The 25,739-nt window shown below is 40.1% G+C and overlaps 1 protein-coding gene across 2 annotated transcripts in view; it reads right to left on the reverse strand.

Annotated features, from left to right (window-relative positions):
- Nucleotides 1-25,168, reverse strand: part of kifap3b (kinesin-associated protein 3b) — a 38,727-nt gene extending 13,559 nt beyond the window's left edge. The window contains exons 1-15 of one of the 2 annotated variants that reach the window (XM_056244674.1): nt 25,008-25,168; nt 24,427-24,558; nt 24,175-24,326; nt 23,951-24,012; nt 23,340-23,481; nt 22,997-23,096; nt 21,479-21,603; nt 21,284-21,382; nt 21,002-21,180; nt 18,308-18,470; nt 14,857-14,957; nt 7,608-7,716; nt 7,313-7,425; nt 6,957-7,122; nt 696-821 (exon numbers count right to left, since the gene is read on the reverse strand). In XM_056244674.1, the coding sequence (XP_056100649.1) occupies nt 696-821; nt 6,957-7,122; nt 7,313-7,425; nt 7,608-7,716; nt 14,857-14,957; nt 18,308-18,470; nt 21,002-21,180; nt 21,284-21,382; nt 21,479-21,603; nt 22,997-23,096; nt 23,340-23,481; nt 23,951-24,012; nt 24,175-24,326; nt 24,427-24,558; nt 25,008-25,039 (1,801 nt within the window). In that variant the 5' untranslated portion in view covers nt 25,040-25,168. Of the gene's footprint in view, nt 1-695; nt 822-6,956; nt 7,123-7,312; nt 7,426-7,607; nt 7,717-14,856; nt 14,958-18,307; nt 18,471-21,001; nt 21,181-21,283; nt 21,383-21,473; nt 21,604-22,996; nt 23,097-23,339; nt 23,482-23,950; nt 24,013-24,174; nt 24,327-24,426; nt 24,559-25,007 lie in introns of both variants that reach the window. The other variant, XM_056244675.1, reaches the window with a different exon arrangement.
- Nucleotides 25,169-25,739: the final 571 nt, after the last annotated feature.

Genomic DNA, 25,739 nt, shown 5'->3' on the forward strand with positions numbered 1-25,739 from the left:
GATGTTGAATGTCATGTAATTGAGACCATTGTGTCTGGAGTGGGATAATAAAAAAAGTGGCCAATTCAAGAACTTTCTTTTCTTTTTCTCTTTGAGAGGAGCTGTATATGTTGGGACGGTCCCTATCTTTGCCCTCCACCTCCTTGCCCTCTTGAACATTTATTATTTTCATGGCAAGAAAAAACCCCGCCATCCGGATTTATTGAAATGAGGGCTCACACTGAGCAGAACCAGCAAATCTGATGCATACCATGAGCCTGGTGCTTTCCTGTTCCTGAAAATACTGTCACTTCCCAGCACGTAATGCATAAAGCGAGAACCAGCCCTCCTTGTCCCTAGCAGCCATGGGCTGTTTATTTATTCTAATTTATTCTAATTTAATATTAGTTTAGTCTCAATAAACTCTTCAAAACTCATTCCATCAGATCACATTAGGAAAGACAAAGCTTGCCAAATTGAAATATGGTACATGATTGGCTACAGACACGCAAAGCAGGGGGGCAGCTTTCGCGATTCGGCCAAACAAAAGTAGAAATCAAAACAGCACTGATCTTTTTTTCCAGAATTTATTTTTATGGCTAGCGATAATTATTATTATTTTTTTTTCGAGGGTTTGGAGATCCGTTTGTTTCTTTAAGCACCCATGCACTGGCTCAATGCTAATAAATGTGTGTAAATGTTGGCAGCGCTCTTACCATTTAGCAGCTCAATAAGAGCAGGAATGATACCGGACTTTGCCAGCATGACGGCACAGGAGTCGTCCATTGACACCGTACCGATCATGATCACCACCTCCAGGATCAGGTCATCCTCAGCTGAACCTGAAACACAGAGGTCAAAGATCAAATGGGGTTTAGTATGATGATAAAATTTGTATATCTTACTACTCCTACAAGGAACGCACATGGATGATTTACTACCTTTGCCAAAATGTGTAATATATGCACATATAGTAATACTGACCTACTATACAGAAGCTCCTATGAGACTTATCATGATCGGACTGTCAAAAGTTAGGCCATTTGTACACAAAATTGGATTGGACAAATAAGTATCCAGACATGAGAGAGAATGTGATGTAGCACAATATACCATACTGCAAATTAAAATGTTAGGGTTGCATACTGGTTACTGTTTCATATAGCAATTTAACAAAATAGGATTAAAACCTTATGGAAAGAGATGTCTTGCAGAGTATCTTGCAATACTCCATCTATATCTATTTTAAACAGCATTTTAAAAGATTCTACATACAGTTATACAAAGCTCATATTATTTGAGAGACGGCACAGACTATTTATACTCCTAAAAAATCATTAGTCACACCACAGGACCTTTTAAAGAACAGACGAAGGCAAAACGCTAGTTACGTTTGTAACTGTGGTTCTGTGAATTCCGGCGACCGCCGGAGGCAGTGCAAAGCACTAGTGGATAATCGCTGCGCCAGCTAGATAGATCGAGAAGAATATAACAACAAAGTCACATCATGACGCAGACCGAGACGCGAGGATATAAACCACAGCGACTCGGTGCCCAGCCTCAGAATGCTTTCTCGCGCATTCAGAGTGACGAGGGACTCTGGCGGTCATCCGGAATTCACAGAACCACAGTTACATACGTAACTAGCGTTCTGTTTCATTCCTACTGACCGCCAGAGGCAGTGCAAAGCACTAGTGGATGACGCATATCAACACGGTCATGAAGAATGCCACCCACCTGCAAACATCAGGGTTGCTCCAGAAGGACTGCAGAGCTCACATCATGGGAAGCAGCCACGTTAACCTTGTAGAAGCTGCCATGATTCGCCTTGTAACAGACTCAGAAGTAGAGGAAACCATAGCCTGGATGGCCATCGAGGTGCCACTAAAAGCACCCTGTGCTTGTATAGGAATATACGATGTAATGTTTCCCACAGAAGTGGAAATGGAGGGAACGCATACAACAGGCAACTCGGCCATTTGTGGGCTAATGCACCCTGTCCCAATGGGCTGGACGTCTCGGTTCTCGCGAACCACCAGTGGCAATGAGTGGTCATTTCCGATGCAAACAGGTCGACCTCTGCCTTGCCAAACCGTTGCCAAATCAACGGTACCACATCCGGGTGAAGTCTCCATTCCCCCAGGAGCAGCAGATCCCTGGACAGAGCATCCGCCACTTGATTGTCCAATCCCGGAAGATGAACTGCCCTTAATGAGGCCAGCCGGCCCTGAGACCATGTGAGGATCTTGCGAGTTAGCAGTAAAGACACAAGAGACCTGGTGCCGCCCTGATGATTCAAATGAAAGACCGTCGACGTGTTGTCGGACCGGACAAGCACATGACGACCCATCAGGTTTGGTAAGAAGTATTGTAGAGCAAAGCACACTGCCTTCAACTCCAAGACGTTGATATGTTCTAAGGCCTCCCTGGGTGACCAGTGACCACCAATTCCCCTCTGGTTCCACGTTGCCCCCCATCCTATTAGTGAAGCATCGGTCGTGATTCAATTCAATTCAATTCAATTCAAATTTATTTGTATAGCGCTTTTCACAATACACATTGTTTCAAAGTAGCTTTACAGAAAGTGCATTTCAGAAAGTGTGATCACTTCCCGACGGGAGGACACCACCCCTAGAGGCACACCAGCTTTCAGTAATGTTACCTTTTTCCAGGGTTTCAATGCACGGACACAGGCAGGCGAAACGACAATCATGCAATGGCGATGTCTCGCTGAATCTAGCCCTAAGCTGTTGCTCCACCTCTGAAGAGGCCTGAGGTGAAGCAAGCCAAAGGGGATCACGGATGAGGCGGCGGCTAACATCCCCATTAGTTGCAGAAGGACGCCATAAGGAAGTTTTGTCCCTTGACCGAAACGAGTCAATATTGTCTGTTTGTGCGTGAGACAATGTGGCAGACATTGTGATTGAATTGAGTGTTATTCCTATTAACGTTATGGTCTGTTCTGGGACCAGATGACTCTTTGTGTCATTCACAGTAAGGCCAAACCTCTGAATATGCTCCAGCACAATCCTGGTGTTGTGTAACGCATTTTGTCTTGTTGGAGCACAGAGCAGACAATCGTCTAAATAGGGCAGAATCCTCATGGCCTTGGACCAAAGAGGAGACAGGGCTGCACTCATTCATCTTGTGAAAACACGAGGAGCCAGAGATAGACTGAATGTTAAAACTCTGTACTGATAGGCTTGATTCTGAAAGCTGAATCTTAGGAACTTCCTGTGGTGGGGAGCAACGGGAACATGGAAGTAAGCGTCTTTCAAGTCTCCTTTCGTCACAGATCGAAGAACGTCGACTGTGCGTAACATTCGGAAAGGAAGAGACTTCAAGAACACTTTAGGCGTCTCAGGTCCAGAACTGGACAAAAACCGCCATCTTTCTTTGCAACAAGGAAGTACGTGGAGTAAAATCCGTCCCTCTGACTGAGGGGAAGAACTTTTTCTATGGCTCCTTTCAGTAACAGTGAATGAATTTCTAAGGAAAGGGCCATTGAACTGGTTACATCTTTTATTCCTGAAAACTTGGGAGGCCGGCGTCGGAATTGCAGAGTGTATCCCCTGCTCAAAGTCGACAGAACCCAGGGGTCGGACATTGAATTTTCCCAGTAATGGAGATGCTGCACAGTAAAACGACTGACCGCCGTCCCCATAGCTTCAAAGTTTTTGGCCTCTGCCTTTAGGACCCTTGGGGGTCGCTGACGTGGTCTCCCCTGCTGATGACGGTGAAAAGGGTGGCGTCCCTGGGCCTCCTCAGCCCCTCTATGTTGCTGTGGAGCCTGAAGCTGAGAAATGTTCTGCTGTCGCACTCGATGCTCTGAGCCCGGATAACGTGGGTGAGCCGGAGTCAGAGGCATTCTAAAAGGTGGTGCTCGTGGAACCGGAGTCAGTTGTCGTGTGCCTTCTGACAACTTCATTCTCTTCTCCAATTCCTCAGAAACATTGGGGCCAAAAAGATGTCCTGGTACAATTGGCAGTTCTCTCAGTGTCTTCTTACAATATTCAGGTAACCTTGCCTGAGCAAGCCATACCTGACGCCGGGCTGTTAGAAGGGTCGCTGAAAGTGTCCCAAGTTCCCAAGTCACACGACCCATAGTCAACAGAGCCGTCTGTAAGAACTGAGATGTAGAAGCGTCAACGCTCGCTGACTCTAATGTGTTATAGCAGGCAAGAAGCAGTTGGCAGATAGTATTCTCAGCTCGAGTTATATAGGCTACCGACTCGTATGCCTTCTTCAATAAAGTGTCAGTACATCCACATTGTGCACTCGGGCAGCGTACATTGCCCCTTAGAGCCTCATCTGGTGATACCACCAAAGCTACAACCGTCTGTTCAATTTCAGGTGCCTGTCCTACCCCAATGGAGTCAGCCTCAGCCATTGCGGCAAGAGTGCGGGCTGTCTTTGACCTCCTCCTAGGCACATTGGGACTGGTAAGGGCACTAGAGAATTCTGTCACAAAATCCTTACACGGTGGCATTGTGAACACATTACTATCAGCAGCTTGTCTGAAGAACCCATTGGTTTGAATGGGTTGGACAGGTGATTTGTCAAGACCCAAACGAGCCACCGCCATCTGCAGAACAGTCTGGAGCAGATGGGCCTGTGCCCGATGAATGTACAGACCCACCGCTCGAACCACCTGTAGCATATAGGTTAGAAAAAACATTGTTTGGGAGGGTGTGTTGTATGGCAGGTTCCACCGATTCTCCATCAAGAAAATGTGAATTAGACACGGCCATGGAGAGCGCGTCAAAATCTATAGCATGTGGGGGTTGGAAATCACTCTCATCCACTGGTGTGTTCTTAGTATGTGGGGCCGACACTGGGGGTTGTAAAGACTGAAGAAGACGTTTCATCTCCATCATTTCTGAAGAGAGAGAAGCTACAGTCTTCGATAACAAGTGTTCTGAAGTGTCTTTCTGTAGTACAGATTTCTTCTTGCTCGGCGGAGCGCCAGCAGCTGCTGACGCTTTTTTTGAGCGCGTCGCGGCTGTTGTGTGAGGCTAACAGGCGAGTTAATGTCTAACTCAGCAAGGCGAAGCTGTCTCTCTGACATCGGTAGCATACTACAATGCAAACATGGATCAGTCAGGGCCTCCTTCAGATGTTGAGCGCCTAAACATGATGGGCATCGATCGTGTCCGTCGTCGAGAAGAAGCGTATTCGGACACAACTTGCAACTTGAAACGGAGATGAGAGAGCTATGATCCATGACTCCTTCAATAACACGTCCTCGGTTAGCACTGTAGGCACTTAAAACTGTAATAACACCCACTGAGCAGTTCGAAAAAATCTTCGGATAGAACCGAAAATTCTATAACATGAAACGCTCTCACAAGTAACGTAAAAGTCAAGTCTGCCTTCGGATAGAACCGCGAGGCATTCAATGACTAGCACACTGACGAGTATGCAATGAATCTAAGATATGATAACTAGGGGTGTAACGATACACGTATTCGTATTGAACCGTTCGGTACGAGGCTTTCGGTTCGGTTTTCGGTACGCATTTTTGAACCGAACGGTTCGTTGGACCATTTTTCCTGCCGACCAAAATTTCGTTATTTCAAATGAAGGCGCGTCACGCGTGGCAAGCGCGCTCATAATGTGCGTGACCACAACATTGCCCAACATCAAATGGCAAATGTAATGTAAGCGGAACGAAACCACTCGTTATTGTGTGGTTGAAGGACCGTTTATCAGTTTGGACAAATACAGCGCGAGCCGATCTTAATCATCAGCACTGTTACTACACAGCCAAATCCAGTAAAGAAAGCATTTGAATTCGCCACTGAAGTAATAACATCGCTGCAAGATCTAGTGAGAAACATTCGCATTTCTCCGTTATTAACGGATCAAACAGCGCTGACGTGGAAACCAGGAAGAAACATTGTGCCATGAATGAACTATCCAGTGTCCACAGATCAGCAACATTCACCATGGGTTTACTGTAGTAACACTACTAACTGTAACCATGGAAGTTTGGCAGGAATAGTAGGCTATAATGCTATCAAGTAACATTACGTCGGTTTTATTTTGACATTATGAATACAATTGCTGCCCTCAAATGTTAATCTGAACTAAAATAAACCTTTGTTTATAACTACTACAATATTACATTTAATTTTGTCCAAGGAGCTGTTTTGTTTTATAAGCTCCTAAGAAAAGTCAAGTATAGCTCCATCATTGCTCAAAGTTAAAAAATATCATACTTTATGATGTTAGTTTTAATAAAAATATAATTAAAAAGATTAAATCAAGGAAATTTCTCTGGCATTTCTTTCTTTTTGCTGTATCGGAAACGTACCGAATCGTACCGAACCGAACCGTGACACAAGTGTATCGTATCGAACCGAACCGTGAATTTTGTGAACCGTTACACCCCTAATGATAACATAAATACATATTTATATAAAACTGATATAACGTTATAGGTTTGCGGTGAACGCAACCTAAGCGCGGTCGAAACCAGCTACCGGATAGTACCGTGAAGCACAGAGTATCGCCGACACAACAACAAATAATCGTATGCACTCACGTAGTGAAGAAAAATAATCCAAGATATCCGTCCTGATGATAGTGTAGAGCGCGCTGTCACAGCTTGGGAGGGCGAATCCTCACAACTCAGGTAAGCTGCACGGGACAGCGTGAAAAACAAACGACCTATCAAAAGCGAGAAAGCGAAAGAGGCTGGGCACCGAGTCGCTGTGGTTTATATCCTCACGTCTTGGTCTGCGTCATGACGTGACTTTGTTGTTATATTCTTCTCGATCTATCTAGCTGGCGCAGCGATTATCCACTAGTGCTTTACACTGCCTCTGGTGGTCAGTAGGAATGAAACAGAAGGTGATTTATCTGCACAGAACTATGAAAAACTTGTTACATGATCCTGGTACACCCGCCTGTTATGTGTCAACTACTCATATACAGTGTAGTACACTACACAAACAGGTACATGTTAGCTTTACCGGGTTTGAGGTGGTCTTTGAGGAAAGGCACCAGGTTGTACTCTTTCAGCAGGAGCTCCCAGTCCAGGTCAGGTATGGTGAGGTTTGCCATTGTACCCAAGCACTCAATAACAAACTCTTCTTCGCCCTCCAGCTTGATCTGAGCTGCCAGATCACCCACATAGTCCTGGAGAGTAAATGACATCAAATATCTCTAGGAGTTTCTAGCAATCATTTAACACAGACTAACTTCTTGTAATTTTTAAAAACTAATTTTACTAACATGCCAATGCTAAATGATGCTTTGATGTATTCAGTAAGTTTATAATGTGTAACTTGTGTGACTCTTCATGGAATGACAGAAATATTGTATTTACAATGAAGAGCTGTTTCAAGGGTCCATCGTGTTGTGAGATGTTCCTAATCATTTTCATCAGCAGCGGGTCCTTTAGTTTGAGTGCTCTTTTCATCAGCATCTTCAATCCATTACCTGCAGAGCAAATACTCAAATAATCAGTTTCAGACAGAGATTAATCACAAGTTTGATCAGACTTCATGTATTATTAATTACAGAAAGCAAAAGTCGCTGATGTGTGACAGTATGCTATATGACATGTAAACACAGATGTTTGTGACAGTGTAGTCTAGGGGAAATGAGATACAGGCTCTTACCCTCACAGATAATCTGAGCATTAGTCTTATTAGCAGCCAAGTTGATGCAGAAGGAAATGAGCTCGGTGTCGATTCTCTCTTCACCGTGTTCAAACAGCATTTGCATGAGCTGCTTACACACAACAAGATATCATTCAAAATGTCAAAATACATGTATCATACATGAAAACATTGAATCAGCATGCTATAAAAGTATAGCAGGGCTTGACATAAAAGTTTGGTCAGGACAGCAGAAAAAAATTATCAGGAACTTTGAGGTTGTCCAAACTGTCTTTACACTGCTGCAAAAATGGCACAGAATATATGCATTGACAGACTTTATTTTACAGAAGTGGAAAATGTATTTAAACAAAAATTGCCGGAAACGGTGTCTCAAGTGCTTAAAGGCACACGCTGATTAGCATGATAGCATGCTTAGAATGACTCTGATCCTTTTAGACCAGTTTAGTCCATTCACTTTGCTTAAGGTTCACCTACTGTATAAATTAGTGTGATTCCAAATGTGAAGTAGTAAAGAAATAGAACATAAAAATTTTATTGATTTTATTTAGATTATATTCAGTATAATTCTGATGATGACAATTAACATCGATATTTATATTTTAATAATAAACTACCAAAAATAATAATAATAATATTTTTTTATTAATAGTAATAGTTCAAATTATATTTAAATTATATTTAAATATTTAAAATTATATTTTAATTGTAATTTAAAAATAAATAATAATTAAATAAATTACATACATGTTATAACAACAACAATAAATAAATCCATGTTATTATTATTGTTGTTGTTGTAAAATATTTAAGAATAAGAACTAATTACTACTATAAGAATAATCACAAAGAAACATTCATCTGGACTGACACCTGTCTGACAGAAAAGTAACTGAAAAAAGCTCAATGTGATGCCCCAATAGTACGTGACAATGAGGCACATTATGAGATTTCCAAATGTCCTCGGAGAGTGATGTCACAATAGACCTATTGAAGCACAATTTAAAACTGAGGAGGATTGCATGTGGAGTATCGTGCAACAACCAGAGGGAAAACAAAAGAAAAGAAATAAATGATGAAACAGACGGTTCCTGACAGGGAGAAGTATTAGTGCTGTCAGTGTTGGCGAAGGGATTGTTATTTGTGTTTTTATTCATGAGCCAGAGAGAGTTGAGGCAATATCCCACAGTCTACTTTAATCAGGTCAACACAGCGGCTGATAATGGCCCAATGAGAGGGACACTGCAGGCCTATCTTAAGGAGATAACTGTACAGCGGCCAATGAATTGAGCATGTGTGGGTGAAGAGAAGAATGAGGAGATGAACAGATGAAGAAAGATAAGCAATGGGCACAGCCATGGTGTGGGCCAGTTGGATGTTAAACAGGAAGGCACAAACAGTCCAATGCAGGCTTGTGAAGAGGCACCAGTGAGCAATCAGGCCTCTCCCATACTGAGTATCACATAACTTGGTCCCAGGCCTTCAAATCATGCAGTCTAGACTCACTGGCACCTGCTTGCTCCTATTTACCAGCAATGGGAGGCCCTGCCTCGTACCCCTGAGTCATCCCCCCCACTCCCCCGTCTCTGAGCTCTCCATGGTTTCATAGCTCCATAACCCCTGCAAGCATTTCCTCACACACACACACACACACCTCACAGCTTTGAGTAATTATATCTAGACCCCTTTGTGGCAGAGGAATGAGTCCAATGCCGGGCCTCTCCTCGCCAGTTCAGAACCCAGAGCAGCGAGGCCGTTTGATCTAAATCCTCCCTTCCAGAAGAGGGTCCAGGCTAACTGCCAGAGCAGACCTGAGGGACACCAGATCTAGAGGCAGAACCCGACAGACTGACTTTAGCTATTGATGAAGAGTCACGGGAGTCTTCAAAATGAGGAAGAGAGAAGGAAAGAACAAAAAAACACAAAAGAATGAATGAAAGAACAAAAGAATAAACAACTGAATAAACTGAAAGGATGAACCACTGAAAGAAAGAAATAAAAACGAAAGAAGGAACAAGCAAACAAAAGAAAGGAATGAAGATAGAATTAAAACAAAATAAAACAAAAAAATGAAACACTGAAAGAAATAAAATAACAAAAGACCGAATGAAAGAAAGAACAAACAAACGAAAGAAATAATTAACAAACAAAAAATTATAGCAACAAAGAATGAAAGTATGTACTTAACAAAATTGAAAGACAGGACAAACAAAAGACCAAACAAAAGAATGAATGAAAGAACAAAAAAACTGAAAGAAAGAATGAACCACTGAAAGAATAAATCAATAAATAAATAAATAAGAAAGAACAAACAAACAAAAAAGAAAGGAAGAAAAAAAAAACTAGGGATGCACCGATACTACTTTTTCCAGAACAAGTTCAATCAATAAAGATACTTTTATTAACTCGATTTAATAGGCTATCCACGCTCTGTCTGAGAGGCAGCTTTCTGTATGCGCGCTTCGGATGTTTGCGCACAGAAAATTTCTTGAAAATGTCATGTGATTGCTGTACCACCTTCCTGTAATAATGTAGGGAGCCACTCGTTACACATAAATCATGTAGCAGTTCATGTTTTTACTTTTAATTTGTAAGAGTAGGAGTACACGAGCGCAAAAATAAATGAAATGAAAAATGAAAAAAAGAAAAAGAAAGAAAGAAAGAAAGAAAGAAAGAAAGAAAGAAAGAAAGAAAGAAAGAAAGAAAGAAAGAAAGAAAGAAAGAAAGAAAGAAAAACACTACATAACTCCCTGAGGAATCCCGCAGCTATTCTGACTGACATCATGCCACAACCGTCTCCAAGCGGATTGGCAGAGCGATTAGGTTGAGGAATTTAACTTTTTTTTTAACAAGCATCTGGTAGGCATTTTCACCCAATTAGAGAAGACAAGCATTTTAAAGATGACAACGCTCAGGCAGAAGTTATTTCAGAGAAATTGTACCCAGGCAATTGCTGGTGACCCCACAGAGGCCCCCTCCTATTAAATTAGCTCTGTTATCTCATTAACGCCATGTGAGAGAAAGACAGCACTACAATTAGCCCACTTTACAACACTGTGCGGTGCACACATGATACATACATGACACACACAACAGCAGCAAATAACATACAGTATTTGGAATAACAAAGTACAATTTAACTTTATGCAGTACAGTCAGGGCCGTCGCTAGTGGGGTGAAAGGTGGTGACAATTATAGGGGCCCCCGCTGCCCAGGGGGCCCCACAAAATCCAGCAGTTACACTATTTAGGCCCCTGTAGTATGAATAATTCTAATATTTATATTAGTTGTATGCCTGAGATTTAAATGAAAACCACAAAAACGTGCAATTTGGGTAAATATTTTTCCAAATATCTGCTTCTCTTACCTCCATAAAAATGGTTTAGTCCGACCTAAAGTATGTATTAATTATTCAGTCAGAGTCAGTGACAAACATCAGATGGACCCAATAAAATTGTAAGTCCCGCCCCAGCTCGTGAACAGAACCAATCAGAGTTGAGGCGGCAGCCTGAAGTTAACGATGAAATTGGTGGAAGAGCAGGAGACTAACTGACTGAAAAATGTCGGGGAAAAGAAAACAAATCAGGGAACCAGAAATGCCAGGAAAAGACGGAGAGGGAGGCAAGGAGAGTGGTTGTATCCCAGTCGATCAAGACGTTCTTAAAGACCGGTTATATATTGTTATTTCGCTGGGAATTAGAAAACTTCCGTCTACAGTCTGCCGTGTACAGTCATTTTTTATTATCGGTGCGCGCCGCAGTCGACCGAATGATTACGTGCAGTGGTCTAAATTCCTGTCTTTTTACAGTATTGTAACTAGAGTTTTAAAAAAATTACACGAGTCACGACGCATTGCATTATGCATCTGACCTGCCGGCTGATGATATTTAAAACATCGAGAAAACACGAATAAAACACACTGCACTTGGATGAATAAATGTATTCGCTTTATTTAATAATATTACCAGTTCCATATTATCTTTATTAAAAAATAAGACAATGAATGCTTTTATTTTTTGAATTAGACTGCATTCTTGTCAATTTTTTAAATGTTTACTTTTTGATTTATGAATTATAACAGACTGATGGGGGAAAAAACTTATTACTTTTTAAAAATTGGTTTTATTATTATTTAACAATTTCTTGCTTTTTTATTAGTTGTAATTTTTATATAAACATTTAACTTTTAAAATAAAGGTTTTACAACAACATCACCATCTTCTGTTATGTGGGCCTCCATGTTCATCGTGTGGTGGTGGCCCACATCAATATTTTTTCAGGGGGCCCCGAATCCTCTAGCTACGGCCCTGAGTACAGTATGCACATAGTGTGCAGTATACACTTTTTCTGTATGCATAGAATACCAGGATGACTACTAGGTGCATACCGTCTATATTACTTACAAATGTCTACAAAGAGGAATCATTACTCACCACATAACAGATTTTGTCCTGCCACATGTGACATACTGTACATACAATTACAGCTTTTAGAATCCTGAATTAGCAGCCAAAATCCCTGCAAGCAGTAATAACATAATGGTGGATTCAGCTTTAGAAAGGTACCCTCAAACCATCTTCCTTTCTGATGCGAGCGAGACTGAAATCAAAACTATTGTGTATAAATGTAAAAATAAATCATCTATGGACTATTTGGACATTAATATGAGATTAATAAAAACCCACATATGTAATGCTTCATTCCAAACTGGAACTTTTCCAGACAAAAAGAAAATAGCCAAAGTGTTACCGATATCAAAAAATATTGCAATTATAAATAAAGCTAAGTACGTTTTAAATTACAAGGCACTGTATATATTGTATTCCAGTCTTATTTTGTCATACTTAACTTATGGAATTGAGATCTGGGGTAATAATTAAGTTCCCTACATCCCCTTGTAATACTCCAAAAACGAGCAATCAGAGTTATTCATAAGGTAGGATACCTCGAACATACAAATATATTGTTTTTACGAAGTAACATGCTCAAATTTATGGACTTAATTGATTTTTATACTGCATAATTAGTGTGTAAAGCAAATCGGGTCCTACTACCAGTAAATATTCAAAAATTATTCATAAAAATAGATAGCTGTTACAATTTGAGAGGTTATGGCCAACTTAAAGTACCGGCTTTCAGAACTACGAGGAAAAGCATGTGTGTGTCTGTGTGTGTGTGTGTGTGGTGTCAGGCTCTGGAATAACCTGAGAGCCCAACTCAAGCAGTGCCCATTCATTTATCAATTCAAATCAAAGTATAAACAAGTCATACTGTCTAAGTACAGGACGGAAGAATATCCTTAAACGTGGAAAGGGAATTAGCTGCAGAGCAATCTATTTATGTTGTATTTTTGTGACTGGCAAACTAAAAAGATAATATAAGATAATAAAGATATTATAATATATAATATAATTAAACTATTTATAATTATAAACAACTGTGGCCATTAAATGCATTGAATTCATAACAATAAGGAACAAAAGAGCAAATTAAAAGATTGGTGACTAGTTGTTACTGGCAATGATGGGTTTTTGTACTAATTGATGATTCTTCTTTCCTTGTCTTGGAATCATCAGAATGGTTGTGAGTTAATATTGTTGATTGTATAGTCACTGGAAAAGGTCAACATAAATATGTGTCAATTGTCTTCTTGATTGTAGTAAATGTAACTACTGTTCAAATGTATAAAAGGCGGTAGGCGTCAATAAGCTTAAGCTTCTGCCTACTCCTTTTGAGCATCATATCCACGTTTTTATTTATTTACTTACTCATTGCGCATGTATCCTTCTTTAGTTTTGCCCACTGGGCTGAACCTTGTTACTATATAGAATTTTGGTGAACCCAGATGCTCAAATAAATAAAGAAATGAAATGAAATGAGAATAATTCGCTTGATAATGAAAATGATAAACAATGAATTTTGTAATCCGTTAGTCGGGTCTTTGTAGCCTGGGAAAACCCAGACAACTTCCGGCAAATTTAGATTTGCTCTGAAAGTTAGTCTGGCAAAGAGCTCATTCAAGCTCATTTCCAATCCGCCGAAATCGAGGCACCAATCAGAAACGTTGGGGCGGGCTTTACACGATGACGACAGCGCTGGGATTTTGAAGCAGATTTTGTAGCCTACATTACAAAGATGGATGCCGCCGTCGAACATCACTCGTTCGAATCAGCTATCGCGTCTGTTTTAAGCGATTTGAACGTGGAGATTCTCCGCCGCTCTGCATACGTCATCTCCTTCATCGCTCTGATTGGTTTTAGGTCTATCCGCGACGTCCGTTGGTGACGCCCCTCTGGAAATGATTTGTCTATGACGCTTTGCCAGACCATAACTCAGTTACAACTGAGAATGGTCTGGTTTTAACCAGGCTAGGGTCTTTGCACTGTGCATGGAGAACTTCCATCAGTAATGGCACTTAAGAAATGCAAAAAACATGAGCATTTCATTTTTGTCCCTTACAATTAAATGCCTCCATCAAACTAGTTTTTAACTCTAAAAACTTCATAGAGCCTGTCAATCAAACAAATGCCAATCATATGGATCAAAACCGTAAAAGCAGGTAAATTAGGTTTTAAAGTCAACTACTACTGAATATTTAACACAAGTTACAATTATTATAATACATTAAAATGTATTACTTTTTCATTACTGAAAAAATTTGTCTGATTACATGTAACGTGCTACTATGATAAGGGAAGGAAATGATGTCTATGTCCTGCTAGAACCTGTTCATTTCTCTTAATCTTTCTTAGGTTTTGCTTAATATTATTATTTAAAATAATTTATTTGGTCATTTAAACTGTATTGCTTTTTTTTATTTCTTTTTATCAAAACCTTAACATTGGGCAAGTTGGAGAATATCCAATTAAGGTTACACTTTATTTAAAAGTGTCCTTTTTACAATTATACAGTTGAAAGAATAATACAGTATAATAGTTATACAATTATTGTAACTATACATTTAAAATGTCTAAATGTATAATTAAGTACTAAGTAATATTAATTAACTACATGTTCTTACAATAAGGTTATTTATGGTTAAGACTAGGGTGTGTTTTAGGGTTAGTTGCATGTAATTATGCATAATATACTGTTATTACTATAGTAACAACATGTAACGTGTAACAAGGACATAGTCAAATAAAGTGTTACCCTAATTAATTTAGGAAATAATCAACAGAATAATGTTGATTATTAAAAGCCCTAATCTCAATAATCAAAAGTGAATAAAAGTGAAGAAGACTCAGACCTGAGGGATGCAGTCAGTATACGCGAACATGGATTTAGATTTGTCATCAACGCTGATGTGGTACAGGATGCGCATCGCTACGTGCTTGTGCGTGTCATCACCTACAGAAAAAAAAAATGAGAGAAAAAAAACCCTTCAGAGAGATTCACAACATGTGTAAACTTTTAAAGCGTTATCTAAATTGATCAGTCGTGGTCAGTTACACAATGTATTTATACTGGCTCGTGCTGAGAGCGAGTTATTTATCATAGAGTTTGGAGATAAGAGCATGTGGTGTATGCGATCACGATCCAAACTCATTCCATGGGGGAGAGAGAGGGAGCACAGATACACACGCAACCCAAACACTCACACTTCTCCCTACAAACACTCTCATTAATAACACTTTACGCCCTCCTACTCTTCCTCCCTAATGCTGATACTCCCCTGTGAGATAGGAAACACTCGGATAGATCAATGGTATAATCAGTCATTATAAGTCCAACCATGGCAGGTGGGACCCGAGACACCCTAGAACACATTATCACATCGGCGATTAGAAGCAGATGTGACCGCTCGGGAGAAAAAAAGTGAGGGAAAGCTGAGTAGGTAAAGAAAAGGAGAGAAGAGGTTTGCTTAGTTTGTTTAATTGGGGACACAGGAGGAGGCATATATTTTAGTGGCATTAATAAGCGAGGGCCGTCTTGGGCGGGCCCTCTGTGGCTGGAACATGTGCTTCTCGTTAGTGTCTGCAGACACAAATGACCCACGTCGCTGCCTCACCTCAGCGAGAGTAGGAGGACACGGACGGGCTTTACGACACCAGCCAGGTAGCCTCGTAAACTGTTGGAGTGTTAATGGTTGGCACAGTGAAAAAATGTGCAGCAATAATTGTTTGGTTATTATAATAATTAGTGTTCTGCGCATCTTTAACCTTTACTCTTTTTTGCAAAGCCTGCAGATAGCCTCTGTTGGATCCGCTGGTTCACCCATTTGCATTTGGTTTAAATCCATAACACTGCCAAATTAACGATGAGCATCTTTTCTTGGATATTAAGCCGTCGTCCTCATTTTTATGCTGGGAAAATGTTTACATCGGACATGAGCAATGGCGCGCGCAGGCGGAGTAGACGATATTATCGGATATCACGATATTTTTAAAGGCGATTATCGGCAAAAATAAATGACATATCGCCCAGCCCTAAAGCAATTAAGTCCTTAGATGTAATCACGAAAATGATTTCCAAATGCGGAGGTGTCATCCGAGCTGGTTAGCAAAAGAGCAGCACGTGATTGGCCTCGAATTACCCAAAATATTGTGGTTGACGCCTGACAAAGAGTACAGAAAGCGCTGTTGGATTGTTGTGAATGACTAAAAATGAAATTATTCTCCTATGACATGTGTGGCTGAACTCAAAATCACTGGGTAAATGTGTTTGGCTTAGCTTGATGATTCAGGATATCTGATAGAAATGGCCATATAATTCCATCATCTGCACTTGAACCAGCTGCTGCCAAAGCAGGTTTTTGCTTTCAATGTAACTGTATATTCTTTAGCTTGTATAGAAAATCATTCAGATGTAGATCATACAGCTCAAAGATTTTGAATCTTTGAATGCAACCTTAAATAGTCTCTTTCTAGTTTGATGATAAGAGTGTATAATGTCTAAAGATGACTTTAATTTGAAACCTTACAAATATAATTTGTCCATTAACCTCACTCATACAATTTTTATCCAATTTCTTGCTGGGCCAAAAAGGTTTATTTTAAATGGAAAAGAGGAAAATTATATTATCCTGTTCATTCTTAATATTATACTGCATTAAAAACGTAACATTCTGGGCTTGGATGAGATTGTCAGGATTTTTTTAAACCGGTCCAGGGATTGTGCAGGAAAAAGTGAGCAAAACAATAAGGAAAAAAAATAAAAAGGTTTCACAAAATGTATTTTTAGGGCAGTCAAAGTTAACTTATTAGCGTTCAAAGGTTTTGGGTCGGTAAGATGTTTTTTTTGGGGTTTTTTTTAAAGAAAGGAATACTTTTATTAAGCATGGATGTATTAAACTGATCAAAAGTGACAGCAAGACATTAATAATGTTAAAAAGATTTCAATTTTAAATACATTGTATTTTTCTGAACTTACTATTAACCACAAAATGTATCGCGGTTTCCACAAAAATATTAAGCAGCACTGCACAACTGTTTTCAACATTGAGAAATGTTTCTTGAGCAGCAAATCAGCATATTAGAATGATTTCTGAAGGATCATGTGACACTGAAGACTGAAGTAAAGTTCAGCTTTACCATCACAGGAATAAATTACATTTGAAAATTTATTCAAATAGAAATGCAGTTTTTTCTGGATTTTTCAGCAGGGAAAGCCATTAAATTTCAGTTTCTCCTGCTGTACTACCTCAAATTTTCTAGATGATAGAAACTCAGACACTGAAGCCTGGAGTAATGATGCTGAAAATTCAGCAATCAAATGAATAAATTATAGTTTAAAATATATTAATAAATTAAAATAGAAAACAGCTGTTTTAATTGTAATAATATTTTATAATATTACTGTTTTTACTGTATGTTTGATTACCGTAAAACTTCAAATAATAGCCGAGTCCCAAATAGACGCCTGTCTCTTTTACACGCCTGGTGTGGCTGCAGGTTTGGGTAAATAAAGGCCGGTCTCAAATAGAGGCCGGGTCTGTTTTTTAGTTTCGGGTTGTATTTAATCCTCTAAAACCGTCAGATCGTCCGCTTTTTGGCGGCCGCCAAAGCAATTTTTTGTCCCTCCAAAGCTTTTTTTGATCGATGAGTGATGTAGAATAGAATAACTGCTGCGCTTGACAGGGCGCGGACGAGCAGAGAGAGAGAGAGCGCTCCGGCCGCGCGCGCGCACTCTCACGTCTTCAAACAACACGAGCGCTGTCTTGGTCTCTCTCCCTCGCGCATATTAATCAAAATCAATTGACGACGCGATAGTAAAAGGTTGGAAGACCGCAGTTTAACGTGGAGCATTTGGAGATTTTTAGAGATTAGAGACATACACTCAATGAACAACATCTCAACACTAAATTATAAAGGCCTGTCTCATATAGACGCCTGTCTCAAATACAAGCCGGAGCAATTCGACGGTTTGGGAAAATAAAAGCCCGGGCTACTATTTGAAGTTTTACGGTAAATAAATGCAGCTTTCATGAGAGACTTCTTTCAAAAACATGAAAAAAATCTTACCGACCACAAATTATTTAACAGTAGGGTATATATATAATTGTTATTATTTCTACAAAGTTTCTCAGTGAGGGTTTTAGGCAATATCTCTTGTAAAACTACTGTGGAACTATATCTGATGCAAAGTCCTTGGCATTAAAATGTGTGAAAATGTAAAAAAAAAAAAAAAAAAACTTGCTGTGCAATTTAATTACAGTGGAACGTTGGTCCAATCTCATTTGTATGAAAGGTAAGAGTTACCCAGCAGAGTAGTGAGTTTGGGCAGTAAACCCACATGCACCATCTTGGTGCGCAGGCCCGTGTCAAAGGAGAGGTTGTGGAGGAGTCGCAGAGTGACGTTCATCATGTCTTCGTGTTCACATGGAACCAGACGAGCCAGCTTCTCCACCGTGTCCATCTCTGCCTATTACAAACGCACAAGTGAAGTACACGTAATACATTTTAAATTAGATGTCGAAAGAAACAACTAGGCCTACATGAAATTATTTAAACAATCTTTTCATTTTGAAAATCGCTTAGTCTGGAGAAACAAAGAGAATCATCTTCTTTTCTCAGTTGTTCCTACAACAGCCAGAAATTTTTGTCCAACATGTGTTTTTATGTACGTATATGATGAAAGATTTTCAAAGCCAATACTAGTCCATTTCTTTTATCTACAACAAGGATTTGATTAAGGGATACAGGAATAAAAAACAACTTCTGTCTTGATAAATGCACATTCATAGCCAGAGTAGATTGATTCCAGGTGGACTGACAGTGGAGCAGAGTAGGACAAGCAGGACAAAATATATACTGTATATCATGGACACAATTTACTAATTCATTCCCTTGTTTTAAGTCAATCGTGCACACTATATCATTTGTTTCATTGATTTAGTAATTCATGGCCATATTGTTCTAATTCATTCCCTCGTTTTGATTGAACTAAATCAAGGGAACAAATTATTACAACGTGGCCCAGATTTAGTAAAACGAGGGAACAAATAATTATATCATGTGCACGATTAAGTAAAAAAAAGAGAATTTTTTTTATTGTTATTATTTTAATTATTATATTATGCGCACGATTTAGTAAAACGAGTGAACAAATTATTATTTTGTGTGCATGATTTACTTAAAACGAGAGAACGAATTATTATATTGTGTGCACGATTTACTTAAAACGAGAGAACGAATTATTATATTGTGTGCATGATTTACTTAAAACGAAGGGAACGAATTAGTCAATGTATATAAATGTTTATAAATTAGAGTTGGGAATCGAAAATCTAATCGAATACTTGATGTCAGAAATCGGATACTGTTATAAAATAAAAATTTCAATTAATCTTATCGATTCCTTTGTGAGCAATTTAATTAGGGGTGGGCGATATGGCAAAAATATCATATCACGATTGTTTTCATGAAAATCACGATTCACGATTTTATCACGATTCTTTTTCATGTTGGTTTTATTATTTTGCAATTGACTGAGCATTACAGCCAAACTAATGTCCCTATTTTAAAAACAAAGCCTTACAAGGTAACAAAATATAAAATAAAAAAAGAATGGCAGACATTTAGGCCAAAATGGCCAAATAAGATAATTTTTTTCTGTTGAAAATAAAAGTTATTTTGAAGAATGTGGCTTACCAAACAGTTGTTGGTCCCTAGTGACACCGGCACGGACACCGGCACGGATACGGACACCGGCACAGATATGAACACCGACACGGATACGAACACCGGCACGGATACGGACACCGGCACGGATACGGACACCGGCACGGATACGGACACCGGCATCGGCATGGATACGGACACCGGCACAGAGACGGACACCGGCACGGATATGAACACCGACACGGATACGGACACCGGCACGGATACGGACACCGGCATCGGCATGGATACGGACACGGGCACAGAGACGGACACCGGCACGGATATGAACACCGACACGGATACGGACACCGGCACGGACAACGGCAAGAACACGGCATCGGATGGCACAGACACCGGCACAGACACAGGCACCGGCATAGATACCGGCACCGATATGGACACCGGCACGGATGGCACGTACACAGGCACCGGCACGAATACAGACACCGGCACGTAAACGGACACCGGCACAGATACGGACACCGGCATAGATACAGCCACAGACAACGAACACGGATACAGACACCGGCACGGAAACGGACACCGGCACAGATACGGACACCGGCATAGATACGGACACAGACAACGAACACGGATACAGACACCGGCATGGATACGGACACAGGCCCGGATACGGACACCCGCACGGACACGTCACGGATACAGACAACGAACACGGCACAGATGGCCGGATACAGGCACCGGCATGGATACGGACACCGGCATGGATACGGACACCGGCATGGATACGGACACCGGCATGGATACGGACACCGGCATGTACACGGAAGAATGGCAGACATTTAGGCGAAAGTGGCCAAATAAGATTCTTTCTTCTGTTGAAAATAAAAGTTATTTTGAAGAATGTGGCATACCAAACAGTTGTTGGTCCCTAGTGGGCACCGGCACAGACTCCAGCAAGGATGGGTAAGGACACCAGTATGGATACCGACAAACATACGGACACCGGCACGGATACGGACACCGGCATCGGCACGGACATCAGCACAGACACAAGCACCGGCACGGATACGGACACTGGCACGGACAAGTCACGGATACTGGCATGGACACCGGCACGGTTACGGACACCGGCACGGATACTGACAACGGACACCAGCACGGATACCAGCACAGACACCGGCACGGTTACAAACACCGGCACAGATACGGACACAGGCATCGGCAAGGACACCAGTGGACACCGGCACGAACATACCGGCACCGGATACACTGGCTAAGTACATTGTGAGATCAGAATTACAAAAGGTAATATATGAGGGGTTTTACCATGTCGTTCTTGTTCTCCAAGAAGATGCTGAGCTTTTTGAGGAAGGAGACCACCAGCACCAGCAGCTCCTCGTTCTCCCTCTCTAGAGACTTGACCAGCAGGTGCACAATATTCTTGTTCCTCATCTTGAGCTCTGTGCGGGTGTCCTCAGACAGGTTCAACAGCAGGTAGAACGCAACTAGAGCCATAGGGAGGAAGAGGAACATATAAACAAAGCTTAATGAATGATTCCTACTAAACTTGTAAAAAAATTAAATAAAATAAAAATTCACTTCCTGTACCTCGCAGCAGTTGCTCCTGTTTGACCAGGAGGCTTTGGTATTTCTTTAGGGTTTTCTCGTGCTCCTTCCGCAAGCTCTGGTTGTCAGGGTCCTCGTCACGTGGATATGTTAAGGAATAATCTAGTTTATTTAACATGTTAATTTAGAGATTCATTTTTGACTTTTTGATTAAAAAGCGATTGACAAAAAGGATATAAGCCTTGCTCTTCTTCTCTAACTCATCCTGCCACAGGTCATATTTCTTCAGCTCGTGTTCGATGATGTTCATGCACAGCGCGCCGATCTTATAGTGCGTGATGAGCCCGTGGAACTGAGAGAAACTGCAGGAAGAACACGAGTCGTGAGGGTCTGTCCTCCTTCGAACTCTACTGGCACATTCAGCCAGACACTGATGCATGCGATACAATCTGAGGACTAGACAATGGCTGGTATGCAGAGACACCGAGACGGACGTGCCAGATGAATTTCTTACTCTAGCCCTGATTAGTACATACACAGAACTGAAAGATCGGGTCAAACAACTCATCGTACATTTCAAATACATCCTTCAAACGTCAAAGTCATTCTAGCTTGTGGAAAGAAATTTCCACATTAGCCATCTGAAAATGAGAGCCAAGGAAAACCTTCAAATGAGAGTTCTTTCATAGCTCAAATAAATGCTGACAGCTATCTCAGTGAAAGCAGTAACCTGATCTGCAGCCACTAAAGATGTTTTGAGAACATATCATGGTTTTCTTACGGCTTTCAACCTTATACAAGAGCTATATCAGAATGATAAATGGTATGCAATCTGCTTCTTAAAATAAAAAATTAAAAGTGAAGGTAGCATATATTATATCCACCAAAATACCTCTCAAAACATAGTAAGAACTAGACAGCAAGATAAAAAATAACAGTGAGATGGGACAAAATGGACAAATATATCCATCTGAATGTATTCATAGGCCAACATTAGGCTGAATCCAAAAATATGCAGCCCTTAAATAGTGTAACTGACAGATAAATTCAACAAATAAATAAGCCAAATATCTACGAATTATACCACACAATAAAATCAGTCTAATGTCCCCACAAACAGACACTTAAAGATCATGATCTGATCATAACAGGAAAAATGCTCAGAGTAGGTGATTTAAAGTAAATGTTTAAAAATATGAATTGTGAAGCAATGGATTTGTTATTTGCAGTGTTTTTTTTCACCTCTCAGAGAGTTCACCATGCTGACAACACTTTAAAGGGATAGTTCACTCAAAAATGAATATTCTGCCATCATTCACTCACCCTCAAGTTGTTCCAAACCTATACGTTTCTTTCTTCTGCTGAACACAAAAGAAGGTATTTTGAAGAATATGGGTAACCAAACAATTGTGGGGCACCATTGACTTCCATAGTATGTAAAAAAAAAAAAAATACTATGGAAGTCAATGGTGCCCCACAACTTTTTGGTTACAAACATTCTTCAAAATATCTTCTTTTGTGTTTCACAGAAGAAAGAAACTCATATAGGTTTGGAACAACTCGAGGGTGAGTAAATGAATTTTCATTTTTGGGTGAACTATCCCTGTAAACATCAGCATGATTATCTGCATGCTAAAATTCTCCTTGACCAGTGTCTATTCTATTCTACTCTATTCTATTCTCTTTAAAGCATCACAACAAAATGAGTATGGCTGTTGACAAAAGGACAAAAAAAGCTGTAAAGGAATTGTGTACCTTGAGAAGCAGAAGAAGACGTAGACGATAATAGTTGCTAACTCCACACTGTGTTTCCAGTCCTCTCTCAATACCCGGGCCAGAGCTCCGAGTGCTGTCTCTGAAAAACATTAAACACATCACAAACTCACAAGCAACTGGATAATGATCGCTGATACAGATTAATCCAACACACTCCACCACAAAAATAAAAAATATATTGCAAGAGAAGTCAAAACCGCTACAATTGCTGCTGTTGTGCGGCAGTTCATGACTTTTCATATGTTTTGAGAAGGAAGTTTGTTATAGAATAATAATACTGTTGACAGTGAATTGAGGAAAAATCAATTGGTTAATTTAGTACCATTATGTAGGAGCTCCTCCAGGTTATCAGGGTTACGGGCCAAATGGAGGATCAGAGTGGACCCTCTGATCTTCTCTGGGACGCTGTCATACAACAGCTCTATGTATTCATCGATTTTATTAATATTGGCCTCCTCCTCAACCTGAAAAAAAAAAAAGGATTATGGAAAATTGGGAATACATCAACTTCAGTTAAAACTATGGCTATCAATCAACTAAAAAGTCTGTCACAGTTAAAGCATTCAGGAAACTAAATAATAGGACTGTTATGTAAAGACACTGTCCTTTATTGATATTAACATTTCTATCAAGGAGGTTGTGTGTGATATTTTATTTGTTGAGCTTCATTGTTGTTTGAATTACAGCATTCAAAGACTGTAAATAACTTTACTTTTGCTAGACACCCCATCAGGGTTTAGTTTATATACAAATTGGAAAGGTTTGTTCCATTAGTAGGTAAAAATGAATCAGTTTTCATGTCAAATTAGATAAACGGCATTCAAAATAAGCAGCATTTACCATTTTTAAGTAATCACTCGTGTTAATATATTCACTTTGTCAGACCTAATTACATAAAACTTCAAATGTGTTTGGGTGGGAAACAAAGCGTACTTCCATTCCTTCAAACGGCAGGAGTTCTCTGGGTTTCGGTGGTTTCTTTTCCTTCTTCTCCGCTAAGGACAGACAACATGAAACAACAAATGCCATCACCATTAAAATGTCATATTATATGATAAAAAATAAATAAATAAACAAACACTACTAAAAACAACACGATTGTGAGTAGCTCATATAAAAGTACATCTAAAAAAAAACTTTTTTTAAGAGGGATTTACATTTACTGCTGGGCTTCTTTCGGTTCTTTAAATACAGCAGCAGATGCTCCACCTCCGCCAGTTTTGATGGATGAATGATTTTACACTCTTCCACCACCTTCCTGGCCAGGGAGGAAATATCAGTGCTGGAATTCAGACTCCTCAGCCTGATGCTAAAGAACAAACATAGACACAAAAAAAAAGTTGAATGAAATGTAATAAACAGAATAGAGAATGTACAGAGTGTGTGCATACACCAGCTTATCTGCTTACATTTTCTGGCATTCCTTCTTTTCCTCATGCCTGGGATTGCCCGACTCTCCTAAAATGGATGCTTCCACCTCATAATACACCACTAGAGCCTTTTCTGTGGGATGCACATCTATATCACCAATCCTACATTTCCTAATAGACACAGGAGAGATCAAGATTGGATGTGACAGTGAGTTGCAATAAACATCGGCTGTGTCTCAAACCCTAGTGTGCTGCTGTCAAGCCTAAAGAGCACAAGAGCGTGCATCATAGGTGCAGCTCACTCGGGACGCGCCCAAAACACTACATAAATGTCTAGATGAGCAGATTGGAGACACTGGCATCACAACGGGATGGTGACAGTAGACCACGCCCATCTGCAAGTGGAGCGGATGAATTTGACCCAGATTTACACTACGACTATATAGAAATTATAATGAACTAATTCGCTTGGAAATAAAACCAGCGTGAGTAAATACCCAGATTAATAGTATAGTATACACGGATTATATGCAGTGTCTCTCCCTTAATACATGGTCATAATCGTATTAACATAACGCTGTCATACTGCGATGTACGTTTAGGTTAAATGTAATGGTTACCGCTGCAAATACTGCGAATCGTCCGGCTGCATTTTATTCCGTTCATGTGAAAGCGCGAGACGTCGGTTTGGCTGCTCTTCAGACTGTTGACATGAATGAGAATCAAAGCATCGTTCATCCGCACTGCACTGATCCGCTGTCACACTCACATCTGATGGGGCGAGCCGGGGGAACAGAAGCCTGAACTGAGCGCGGCCGCCACCTGTAGGACAGGAGGAATAGCAGGGAGTTTCCAAATGAACATGTTCTGTTTAGTTTTCACTTTTTCGCAAATTGCATCGTTGGAAAATAACATTTTAAAGGGGTCTCTCAATAAAATGCAGTATTTTTTACCCACATGTCATTTGATCACACACACACACACACACACACACACACACACACACACACACACACACACACACACACACACACACACACACACACACACACACTCTCTCTCTCGTTAATTTAAATAAAAAGCCTAAATGTAAATATGTAAATAAATAGTTGACCAGATTTAAAAAATGTTTGTGCAGGTATCAATTATTAGATTGTTGAATCTCAGTGATGACTTCTTATTTTCCATGTGCTTTTTTTAAGATACCGGTGTTGGTGTTATGGATGTGTAATTGTGTATGGTTATTTGTAATACTTTTATCAGGTGATGAAATGCTTATCGTGTCCACTCCAAATTTCCCTAGGGACAATAAAGTACAAAGTAAACAATTTCGTCAAGTTATATAAGTTGAA

Source organism: Rhinichthys klamathensis, unplaced genomic scaffold (assembly GCF_029890125.1).
Source record: "Rhinichthys klamathensis goyatoka isolate OS25496 unplaced genomic scaffold, OSU_Roscu_1.1 h1tg001043l_1, whole genome shotgun sequence".
Classification (NCBI taxonomy): domain Eukaryota; kingdom Metazoa; phylum Chordata; class Actinopteri; order Cypriniformes; family Leuciscidae; genus Rhinichthys; species Rhinichthys klamathensis.